This window comes from Gracilinanus agilis, chromosome 1 (genome assembly GCF_016433145.1).
Source record: "Gracilinanus agilis isolate LMUSP501 chromosome 1, AgileGrace, whole genome shotgun sequence".
Lineage (NCBI taxonomy): Eukaryota > Metazoa > Chordata > Mammalia > Didelphimorphia > Didelphidae > Gracilinanus > Gracilinanus agilis.
In genome coordinates this window covers 357,122,982-357,136,062 of record NC_058130.1, presented here as the reverse complement: position 1 = coordinate 357,136,062, position 13,081 = coordinate 357,122,982, and the positions used below count along the sequence as shown (strand labels likewise).

The 13,081-nt window shown below is 35.0% G+C and overlaps 1 protein-coding gene across 1 annotated transcript in view; it reads right to left on the bottom strand.

Moving 5' to 3' along the window:
* Window positions 1–13,081, bottom strand: part of ELOVL7 (ELOVL fatty acid elongase 7) — a 33,241-nt gene that overhangs the window by 5,275 nt on the left and 14,885 nt on the right. The window contains exons 3-5 of the mRNA XM_044657724.1: window positions 9,070–9,150; window positions 8,460–8,516; window positions 6,346–6,451 (exon numbers count right to left, since the gene is read on the bottom strand). Of these exons, the coding sequence (XP_044513659.1) occupies window positions 6,346–6,451; window positions 8,460–8,516; window positions 9,070–9,150 (244 nt within the window). The remainder of the gene's footprint in view (window positions 1–6,345; window positions 6,452–8,459; window positions 8,517–9,069; window positions 9,151–13,081) is intronic.

Here is a 13,081-nt window from a genome sequence, read left to right as displayed (position 1 = left end):
TTTTGGAAAGTTTTAAAATAAGACACTTAATCCATCTTTGATGGTTTACATATAAGCTAATTGTACCTGGTTTTGCAAGGTTTTCCTGATAAAGATCATTTTTGTCTGAAGTTGTTTTCCATTCTCTACTAACAGTTGTTGTCCTAAAGTATTTGAATCTCCAGATGAATTAAATTTTGTAAATCCATAATCCACAATACTCTTTCACTTGTAGAATGGGACAGCTCTTTACTTGGATATATACAAAGTCAATGTAAAAAGTTATCTACAAAAATTTGTTAAACATGGATTCATTAAAACAAAAGAAAACACAAAGAGCAGAACCTTGCTAATATTATTGTGAAAGGAAGCTCAATAGCTAGCCAGGGAATTAAATACTTGGTAAATATCACGGCCTGAAATGTGCTAAAAGATCTGTTCCAGGCTTGATAATTTCATTCGAGGTAAAGAAGGTTAACTCTAAAGCTGGAAATACTTCTAAAAGTATTGCTGCCTTAAGTGGCACTGAAAAGATATTCCATGAACAAAATATTTCAAAGAACACTTGATGGAAGACGAAAGATTCCAAGGAAATAATAATAACCAGCATCCATATAGTGCTGCAAGGTTTGCAAAGTGCTTTATAAAGATTATCTCATGCTCATAACTTCACTGGGAGGTAGGTACTATTATTATATTCCCATTTTTCAGATGGGGCAATTGAGGCAGATAGATGTGAAGTGACTTGCTCAGGGTCACTCAGTTGGTAAGTATCTGAAGCTGGTTTAAAATCAGGTCTTCCTGACTCCAGGTCCAGTGATCTATCCATGTATGTATCTACCTACCTGCCTGAAAAATGCACAAATGCAAAGGATAAGGTGATGTGACAGAAATTTTCAAAGTAGAGGGCCCATTAGTTTAATGGATTCCGGGATTTAGTGTATTATGTCAATAAAAATGTGATATTTATTTAGAAAACTAAAATAAGTAGCAAATACAGAGAAAGGAATGCTAGATAAAAATTTAGAAACAAACCCCCAAAAACCTAACTTTAAGTCTCAGCTCTATCCCTTACTACCTCAATGACCTTAGTAAGTGATGCTACTACTATACATCCTGATTTCCTCACCTATAAAATGAAGAAGTGGAACTAGATGGCTTCTCAGATGCTGCATGGTCCTAACTCTATGATGAGATGACCTGCAGGACCTTCTGTTTCTTCAGTGTTAAAATGAGTGGAATGGATTAGATGACCTTTAAAGTCCTTTCCAGAACTAAACCAGCATTCTTAGGAACTCTTTCTCAAAAACCATAAGGATCAAGAATTGGAGAGTCAGTGGGCACAAAGTAAAATATAGAGAAATTCTCAATTCCCCTCAAAATCTCATTGCCTTGAATTATCTGCGTAGTAAGAGCTGAATTGATAAACTTGATATTGGCTACAGGTGATAATGGACAAACCAATTAAACTCTGAGTGCCCTAAGACAGTGGGGACTATTGTTGTTCAGTTGTGTCTGACCCTTCTTGACCCCATGGATCAGAGCACACCGGACCCTTCCAACATCCCCACTAACTCTCCCACCTGCTCATGTTCACATTCATTGTTTCCCCATTAGCATATTGGACCCCTTCTGACTTGAGGGGATCATCTTCTGGATGTCATCTCTTTTATTATTTTAACACTGTCCATGGTAGAGGGCTTTACCATTTCCTTCTCCAACTGAAAGGCATAGCTCTTGGTTTCATTGACCTACACAAGCCCCTGCCCCAGGATAAGGCATTGATCCAGGAGGGGAAGCCAATGGTGTCAAACTGAAATAGAAACCAAGGTCACTAAATCCAAACAAAAGGATCCCTATGGCCTGCATATTGATTCAGTTATGTGATGTTATCTACGTTTTATTGTGTTTTTATTTATTTTGCTAAATTTTTCACAATTCCATTTTTGGAAGGTTTTGCCTCTTTCTTAGAATTCACAACTACATTTTTATAGGATTGGATGAGAGTGTTGTGGCCCCTTGCATTGTAGAGAGTTCCTTCACCTGGAAGTTCCCTCTACCCATGAAACCAGGTTCTATCCTCTTTTTTGCTAAGACTTTATTCCCATACACAGAAAGGCTACTTAATGATGTCGATGAGAGGTGTGGTTGGAAACCTCCTTCTCCATGTGTATATTCTCATATGCATATGTATATATTTAACATTTAAGAATAGGCATGGAGTAATACATGTTTTTTATGTGAATATTTACTCATATATATATATATATATATATGCAGCTAGGAGGTACAGGGGATAAAATGCTGGGCTAGAGTCAGGAAATCTGACCTCAGACATTTAAAAGCTGTGTGACCCTGGGCAAGTCACTACACTCTATTTGGCTCAGTTTCCTCATGTGTAAAAATGAGCTGGAGAAAGAAATGGCAAACCACACCAGTATTTTTGCCAAGAAAACTCCTGATGGAATCATGAAGAGTTGGACATGGCTGAAATAAATTAACAACAAATGCATATTCGGATGTGAAATATGGATGTGAAAGGACATTACCAAAAAAAAGAAGACAGTAGGTTTATGTAGCAAGGCAGCTGGGTGGTATAGTAGTTAGAGCACTGGCCCTGGAGGCCTAAAGACCTGAGTTCAAATTCAGACTCAGGCATTTACTAGCTATGTGACCCTCAGCAAGTCACTTAACCTTGCTTGCTTCAGTTTCCTCATCTGTGAAAGTGAGCAGAAGAAAATGGCAAACCACTCCAGTATCTATGCCAAGGAAACCCCAAATGGGGACATGACTGAAACAATTAAACAACAAGGTTTAAATAAATAAATTTGAATTAAATTAATTAAGTTAACTAATATCAAGTTAAAGATTCAGAGATATGGATATTTCTTACTTTATGGTCTCAAAAGTCTCTTGTAAATGTTGTTACTAGCCAAAAACTAGATGGTATTCTTCCATAAAAATGGCTCAGTACTTGAGATAATATTTATTGGAAGGGCATCATGTACTTAAAAGGCATTGTGCCATGGACTTTTAGCCTTCATTAGGTCAATGACTTTTGACATATGATATACAAAGAGTTATAAAGATGACTTAGAACTCAATAACAGTATTTTTCAAACCTTTAACAGTAAAGAGAAATAAATAAGACAGGAGAGGTCTTGCACAGGAAGAGCTGGTCTCTCCTTCTTATGAATCCCTAACAGGGATTTCTTGTTATTTCTTATGATTGTATTTGCACATTTGGCTTTGTATGACAGCTATTTCCAAATACATCCTCTTTCTCCTGTATAACCATAAATGCCTCAAAAAAAGGGATCTGCTCTCAGTTGCTCTGGCTTTTTTTTTCCTCCCTAGGACTAGCACTCTATGTTGCAAATAGCAGGCACTTAATAAACATTTCCTAAATGAAAGTAAAATGAAACAGATACAATTGAGAAATCTTACTATAACCGGAATTCTATTTCGTGAACTATGTTTTAAAATCAGATGTGTTTCCTCAGGAAAATTCTCCCCTGAGAGCTGCCAACTTGAACAATATTGATTGCTAACAAGTCTCCTGGTATGGAGGGAAACCAAAGCAAGACTGAAGTCACTGTAGTCCTCTGCTGACTGGGATCTTCCTTTTCCTGTCATACATTTCCTCCTAGTCCTCTTACCCACTAAACCATGGGGATATTTCTTCTATATCTTGAGATCCCTGGACTCAGTCATAGAAGCTTCTAAAAATTTCTCCTTAATGTCTAAACTTAGGGTTGCACTTATGTCACTATCTGAAATTCCACCAGCCTGAAGATTTCTTAAATTTGAGGATCAAACATAAATACCATCCCAAGAAGTCTTGAACTATGAGAGGGAAATTTCAATTTTTTAAATGTGATTTTCCTTTTTTTTTCATTACAAAATTGATAAACATCAAGAAACATGAATATTTCCATGCACAAGGAATAGAAAGAGTATTGTACAAGAAACCATAAATTTCTCTTTTATGCAAGATGTTTCTATTTTTTAGTTCATTATAAAAAATTTTTAAACCCTTACCTTTGTCTTAGTATCAATTCTAAGATAGAAAGGCACCAAGAGTTAGGCAGTCAGGATTCAGTGGTTTGCCTACGGTTACATGGCTAGAGGCTAAATTTGAACCCAGGTCCTCTTGACTCCAGTCCTAGTACTCTATCCACTGTGCTACCTAGTTGCCCCCTAAAGCACATTATAAATTAGAACTAGTCGTAGAACCTAAACTGTACTTTTTAAGTCCTTGGATGGAAGATTCATTAAACAAAAAAGGAATCTCTCTTACAGTAGAAATGGATATATATATATATATATATATATATAAAAAGGATAAATTCCCAGAAAGTTCTATTTGTGGGCCCAAAATATAATTTTATACAAACTGTTCAGGACATACTACATAAAATAAATTCACTCAATATACATTTCTTAAGCACATGCAACTCATTAGGACTTATATCTATTCACTAAGTCATAAATTCACAGAGATCTGGATTGACAAAGAGAAGAATTCCTACACTGAGAGTTCTATCATCCAAAAGAATTATAAACACCATATGTTTAGAGCTGAAAGAGACTCCCTAAGAGACCATCTATCTAATCCAAACTTCTCATTTCACAGATCAGGAAACTGAGCCCCAGAGGTCAAGTGATTTGCTCATAATTCTTCAGGTTCTAATCATCAAAGCTAAGATCTGAACCTATTTACTCTGACTCCAGAACCAGTCAATGTTCTTCTCACTAAACCATGCTACCTTTCTTCTGAAGTCAGGTCATGTAATTAATTATGCTAGGAGTTGGGGAAAATATAGAGATCCTTGCCCCTAAGAAACTTAGAAGATAAATTAATTCCATAGTTCATGAATTATGTGAATTCACAGAAAAAATTTTTATTTTTTATTTTGTAAAATGATGCCAAATTACCATGTATGTCCAATTTTATAAAATATTTAAAAGAATATGTTAGGAGGATCCTTCAATACTATAAGTAGCATAAGAATAAAACTAGATTTTAGACATTTCCTTTCATGGGAATATTATTATGTTTAATAAAGGTTCATCAGAAGAAATCTAGACACGGGTAAGGTAAACAGAGCATTGAAATTGATATTAACTTCCCAGGATAAGAATTTCCTGAATAAAGAAATGCTCTCACCAGTGGAGGCAGCCACCTTTTCTCCAAATTGTAGACTTATAAGGTTGCTTAGAGCATGGAGAAGTTAAATAATTTGGTTAGGATCATACAGTCTGAATTTATCCTAGGAAGAACTTAAAAGCAGGTCTTCTGGGTTCAAAACTGGCTTGCTATCCACTATGCAATGCTGTCTCTCAATTATTTAATGAAGTCCCTACCAACAGAGGAAATTTGGGAAGCTAGGCAGTGCCATAGTGCATGGATAGCCAAGCCTGGATTCAGGAAGATTCATTCATCTTCTTGAGTTCAAATAAGCCTCAGACACTTACTAGCTATGTGATCCTGGACAAGTCACTTAACTTTGTTTGCCTCAGTTTCCTCATCTATAAAATAAGATGGAGAAGGAAATGAAAACCTCAGTATCTTTGACTAAGAAAACACCAAATGGGGTCAGGAAAAGTTGGACACACTGGGAAAATGACAGAACAACATTAAGAAATTTATTATTAACATATTGGGAATAGAACAAATGAAACTTGAAAAAAGAGGATCCAAAGTATTATCAACTAAAGAATATATATGCCTCCGACACTTCCTAGCAGTGTGACTCTGGGCAAGTCACTTAACCCTGATTGCTTATCCCTTCCCCCTCTTCTGTCTTAGAAATTGATACTAAGGCAGAAGGCAAGGGTTATATATATAAGATAGATAGATAGATAGATAGATAGATAGATAGATAGATAGATAGATAGACAGATAGACAGACAGATAGATATGGAAGAATGTGCCAAAGGACCTTAAATATCTGGTATTTGGGGTCACGAAAGAATAAATCAATGATACAGAGAAAAGCTGTATAAGCTCCTCCTCACTCTATCAAGTCGGGGATTGAGAAAAGTTATAGTTTGATCCATCTTCTTTGACCTTTCAAAGGAATTTGTTTCTTTTTCTTTATTTTGATGACAATTTATAATTTGTGACCCTGTACAAGTTCCTTAACCTCTGTCTGCCTCAGTTTTCTCAATGATATGAAAATGAGAATAATATTAGCACTTACTTCCCAGCATTGTAGTGAGGATCAAATGAAATGATACTTGTAAAAGCCCTTTGAAAAATTTAAAGTGCTATGTAAATGTTAATGTCATTATTACTATTTTTATAACATATGGAAATTTGATTATTATTACAACACATGATCCCAATTCTCACTCAACTACCTGCAGCAAATTTGACTCCAAACCACCAGGTCCATGGCATGATGGTGTGATGGAAGACATGCAGGAAAGTAACTTGGCTATTTTTCTTACGCAGAACAAAAAAGATCTGAAATAATTTAAAGAAAATCAAGTTCACATTAAAAATACATGAAATATTCATTGAGTATACACAAACACAGGGGGAGTATGAAATATTTTAGATGTAATTTGCTTTAAACTTTTAAAACACAATTTTCTTTAAAATTAAGTTTTCTGGAATGTTTACAGAAAAAGATGCATTCACAAAAGGAAGCATAAAAAAGGCTGTTCTTCCTTTATCTGATTGTGATGTGACAGATAATTCAAGAGAAATTAAGATTATAGAGGTACGAGTGGATCCAGGATGGGGAAGTAGAGGTGAAATAAGTTTATCAAATGGGTAGGAGAAAGGGAGGAGCAGGAACAAATTAAAGAATCAGAGTAATTTTTCCAGGCAAATGTGAAGCAAGAAAGAATGACAGAAATAGATTGGCCCTAGTTCCTAGGATTAGAAATGTTCCATATTTCTTCTAATTTAAATAAATCCAGACTTAAGCAAATGAGAGGAGTTTTTTCTTTCAAACAATAAGCAATCATATAAAAATGCATAAAAGTGTAATGATAACTAAAAGCAAAAAACATACCCCAAAGAGTTCACTTGGGAAACAAAGCAAAGTAGCCTAGGAAACATAGCCAAGTCAAGGTATTATAAAATGGAATATGTCTACTGCTTTGAAGAGAAAGTATAAAAGGAAAAATTATTAGGAAACTGAAGAGGAAGATTATAAACAAAGACCAGAATTCTACAGGGATAAACTAACTAAGAAGAGAGCAGCACAAAGGAATAATAATATGGAGCAATAAGAGCAAAGGAGAGGATTATTTGAAGATAAGGGTATAGCATTCTTCAGAGCACCAAGAATATGCAAAATAATAACAAAGCCAAAATACATGTGCTTTCAAAAATGTAAGGAAGCAACATGAGTCAGTGGAAAGAACACTGAACTGGGAGTCAAGAGGATGCTGGTCCTATTCTGTCCTCCACTCAGAACTCACTCGCTGTGTGATTTTGGACAAGTCAGATTATCTCTCTGAGTCTTCAGTTGTGTCATCTCTAAAATGAAGGCATTAAACTAAAGATATTTAATATTCCTTTCACCTCTAACATTCTCTGAATAGTGAAATGGAGAAATCAGTGAGGTTACAATCTCAAACACAGGATGTAGTTGTATAGGTTCAAAAGAAAGAAAATTATCATGAAATCCTTGTAGACTTACAAGCAACAGAGAATGTATTATTCCTTTTGTCCTAACTTTCATTAAAGGAAAAGAAAAATACACATGGCTTCTTCTAATGGGATCCAGAGAATTAGAGAGGAACTGAATCTTCAGTACTGCATTCCTGCAGACCCTGCCCCAAAGTTTGTAGGCACTTAGGATTCTCACAAACAAGATATAAAGGGGATCCAATAAATATGGACTTCAGTAATTGAATAAAGTATTTGGACAATGCTCTTTCCAAGTATTCATTTTATTTTTTAAAATTTGTTTATTTTCGTATTTTTTTGTTTGTTTTGTAAAAGACAACTATTTGGAATAGTTTAGCATTAGCTTTATAGAGTTAGGGTCCTTTATGCTTTCATGGCAACAATTTTGGTTAAATGAAAATAGTTTTTCATTACTTGAGTCCTTCCTGAATCTGAACTATAAAAGAGCCTAGAACAGATTTGTTTACTTCCTGAACTTGATCATAAGGTTCAAAGCAATGGAGACCTATTTTAAGGATTTTGAGGTAGTTGTGTGGGACTCAAATCAGTGATGTAAAGGAGAGCTGTTATATGGGTTATGAGAAAGTTGTGTTTATGAATTTTTATTACTAGAAGATTTGGTAGTTATATAGAGAGATTTTTTTAAGGACTCAGGAGCACCTTGAAAACTGCATATTTGTAAATAAATAAGAGATAATGAGGTTAATAAAAAATACAATGTCTGGCCAGTGAGGAGGGGAAGTGAGGCAACTGTATTCACTTTCTTCTAGTCTATGATTTTCATGGAAAGAACTAAAATATTTGCTTACCTGAATGACTTCATACTTACAGTGTCTATTAGTTCAATGAACTTGGAGAAGTAATAAAGCCAGCAGGTCCATGCCATCTGCAGAAACATACACACAAGAACAAGGAATTTTAATTAAAGACTGTGAATAATGAATGATACCAATGAACGATACCATCAAAAGGAAAAAAAGAATGAAAGAAAAATAAAAAATGCATAGGATTTTCTGGATTTTTAAAGTTCTCCCAAGCCTTTCAGACTCAAATCTGAATTCATTCATTCACCAACAATTTTTAGTTTGATGAATTAAATTCATAAACTTTAATTCAGTCTGATAGCATAACCAGTAACTGTAATAGGTAGGATGAATCAGAAGGATATTTTTATTTTGTTTATTTTTTAAACCCTTACCTTCTGTCTCAGAATCAAGATTGTGTATTAGTTCCAAGACAGTAAAAAAGTAAGGGTTAGACAATAGGGGTTAGGGGACTTGCCCAGAGTCAGACAACTAGTAAGTGTCTGAGACACTTTTGAACCCAGGACCTTTCCTCTCTAGACCTCATTCTCAATCCATTGAGCCACCTAACTGTCCCCTAGAAGGATGTTTTTAAAGGTGATTTCTAATAACAATTGATCTAGATCAGTAACTTACCCTTAGAGCTACAGGTGATCTGGAATAGTCAACAATGTCACATCTATATGAATAGCCTACACCCCAGCCAGACATCATGAACTATAGCAGAGAGAAGAAATAAAACAGAAAAAAACATTAAGGAAATATTTACTTCCCAGGTAAACCTAATGATTTCAGTTAGGTTTTCCCCACATATTTCTTACAAAAATACATGAATGAAAAATCTTGGCAATGAAGGAAAAAGGTGAACTACAATGGTGGCAAACTCTGAATCACACTCAAATTCATTTTGTTGTTCATGTAAAAACTGTTCTGAATATCTCAACATACTGTAACCCACTAAAATAACAGGGAGAAGAAAAGTGAGGCAAAGATGATCTAAACTGCATGCGACTCAGATGATTGCCAGGTGATGAAAGATGGTATAATCAGCCTTTGATACTTGAAATTTCCTCTTATATCTAGCAATAATCAGTATGTTAGTTTATGAAATCAACAGATGACCAAGTGAGAACATTACCTCAAGATATTTTCTAAGTGGACACAACTGGGTTCTTATTTGCAAAAATGTGAAACTGCAAAATCTCAAGGATTCAACTTAAAATTCAAGTAGGCAAAATAATTTTTTAAAGATAAGGAAAACTAGTACATCTTCTCTATGGCTTTGGATGAAAAGTCATATCTAAAAAGAAAATTTCCTTGTTAATAAGTCAGTTACAATTTTGCAATATGCTAAACCTTAATTCCAACACACCCACAAAATGGCATTCGTCCAGTAAAGAAAATAATGAACTGTTTGTAAAAGATGATGACTTGAAATTAAATCCAAATACTATATCAAGATTCTTCCAAGTCTAATTGTGGGAAAGTTTACTATTAAAACAGTACCTGAAAGTAAGTAGCCAAGGGTTCTATTTATATTAAAATGAAAGGCTATTCTAAATGGTTAGCAGTAGTGTATTTACAAAAGTGCCTACATTTCACCTTTCTCAGAACTTTTCACTGATCATAGAAGTAATATCATTATCTTCCAAAAGGACTCAACTTTTAGCATTTCTAATTTGAAAACTCTAAAGCAAAAAATTTTAAATTAAAAACATTTCATCATGTGATGGTACCTACTTAAACTATTAAAGCTAAAAATGTAACCGAGTCATTTTTAAACTTGAAAATATGACTTTTGAAGGCCATATGGAGACATTTCAGGATGAAAAGAAAGTAGGCCATGAAATATCGCTAAGGCTGGGCCATTAAAAATTCAATTTAAAAACAATACCAGCACCTAACTTAGCTAATACATCCTATTTTTTAAAAAACCATTTTATTGGCATTTTTTGTTTTTTAAGATACATTTTTTCTCAGATATACCTTCCTTCCCCTACTCTACCCTATAAGCAGCAAAAGAACCTTCCTTTATAACAAAGAAAAACAGTCAAGAACAACCAATATAGAAGCCCCTTCTATTAATGTGGATTAACAGTTTATTTGTAATTTATATTCTTAGAGAGTTGCCTCAGAACACTGAGAGGTTGTGACTATTTGTTCATTGTCACATCTAGTATGTGTCTGAGACAGCCACATATTGCCTCGCTGCCTCAGTGAAAATATATTCATAAATACATTGTCAGGGTTCAGCTCCTGTTTTTAAGATAGCTGGGAAATTTCAAAATATAACACATGAAGGAGACAATAAAGAAAGACTTGAATGATTCCACTAAGGAAAAGCTAAAACTTCTCATGTTTGGAAAATGTTTTATTAGGTGCTATCCTTTACACTAAGACATATACTATCTTATTGGTTAAATCTTTGCTATATACTTGAGTTCTAAACTATAATGAATAATAATTAATTAACATGTCAGGTTCTTCATTACAAGGTATCTTGCTGTCTGCTCTGCAGTTGTACCCTCTTCTCTCTACTGGAACAGAGACCCTCTGGGCTATAGAGTAACCCTCCTGAGACCATGGCTCCCTTTTAGGGGAGGTTGATCCATTCAGCTTTGAATTCTGATGAGCCTACATCTAAACCATTATATCTATCTGGCCTCAGACCATGCTTCACATCTCATCTAGCCTGTCATTAGGAAACTAGGATCTAACCCCTCACTTGTATAAGCAATAATATTATATTGTATCTTCTCCTACAGACTGCCTCCTCTCTCTCAACCCCATTATCTCATTTATTCCTTAATGTCTATGATCATACCTCCTCCATTCCTTTTTTTAATTTAAATTTTTTATTTTGAATATTTTCCCATTGTTACATGTTTCATGTTCTTTCCCTCTCCCCCAAACACCCCGAACCCCCTGTAGCTGATGCACAATTCCACTGGGTTTTACATGTATCATTGATCAAGACATAATTCCATATTATTGATAGCTGGAATAGAGTTATCGTTTAGTGTCCACATCCCCAACAATATCCCCAACAGCCCATGTGTTCAAGCAGTTGTTTTTCTTCTGTGTTTCTCCTCCCACAGTTCTTCCTCTGAATGTGGCTAGTTTTCTTTCTCATAAGTCCCTCAGCATTGCTCTAGATCATTGCATTGCTGCTAGTAGAGAAGTCTGTTATGTTCGATTGTACCACAGTGTATCAGTCTCTGTGTACAATGTTCTCTTGGATATGCTCCTTTCACTCTGCATCAATTCCTGGAGGTCATTCCAGTTCACATGGAATTCCTCCAGTTCATTATTCCTTTGAGCACAGTAGTATTCCATCAACAACATATACCACAATTTGTTCAGCCATTCCCCAATCAAAGGACATTCTCTTATTTTTCAATTTTTTGCCACCACAAAGAGCACAGCTATAAATATTTTTGTACAAGTCTTTTTCCTTATTATTTCTTTGGGGTATGATCTAAGCAGTGCTATGGCTGGATCAAAAGGCAGATAGTCTTTTAAAGCCCTTTGAGCATAGTTCCAAATTGCCATCCAGAATGATTGGAGAAGTTCACAACTCCACCAGCAATACATTAATGTCCCAATTTTGCCATATCCCCTCCAACATTTACCACTTTCCTTTGCTGTCATGTTAGCTAATCTGCTAGGTGTGAGGTGATACCTCAGAGTTGTTTTGATGTGCATTTCTCTAATTATAAGAGTTTTAGAACACTTTCTCATATCATTATTGATAGTTTTGATTTCTTTATCTGAAAATTGCCTATGCCCCTTGCCCATTTATCAGTTGGGGAATGGCTTGATTTTTTGTACAGTTGATTTAGCTCCTTATAAATCTGAGTGATTAGACCTTTGTCAGAGGTTTTTGTAATAAAGATTTTTTCCTAATTTGTTGATTCTCTTCTAATTTTGGTTGCATTCATTTTATTTGTACAAAACCTTTTTAATTTAATGTAATCAAAATACCTCCCCCATTCCTAAAAAACAACAACAACCCTTACTTGATCTGTCTCCACTAATCATATTGCCGTATTTCTCCTTCACTTTGTGGTTAAACTCCTTGAAAAGGCTATGTACAATGGGTGTCTCCACTTCATCTCTTCTCCTTTTCAACCCTCTACAATCCAGCTTCCAGTCTTTTCATTCAACCAAAACGGCTCCCTATTATGAAGGATCTCTTAATTGTCAAATTAATTAATTTTTTTTACAATCCTCATTTTTCTTGAACTACCTATAGCCTTTGACACTAGTGATCACCCTTTCCCCCTTCCTATTCTCTTCTCTCTAGATTTCTATGACACTTCTCTCTCTTGGTTTTTCTCCTACCTATGTGACTACTCTTTCTCAGTCTCCTTTGCTAGATTTACATCCAGATCATATCATTAACATCAGGATAGACCTCTATCTTGGTCCTTCTACTCTTCTCCCTTTCTCATATTTTACTTCATAACTAATCTCTATGTTAGTTATTCTCAAATATGCCTATTTGGTCAAAATTTTCTACTATTTTTCTTTTATCCACTGTGCTACCTAGCTGACTCCTCCTCCCCGCTATTATTTTTGAAGACAGAGTCGTCCTCCCAGTCACCCAGATTCCACACATACCACCCATATCCAATCCATTGCCTGC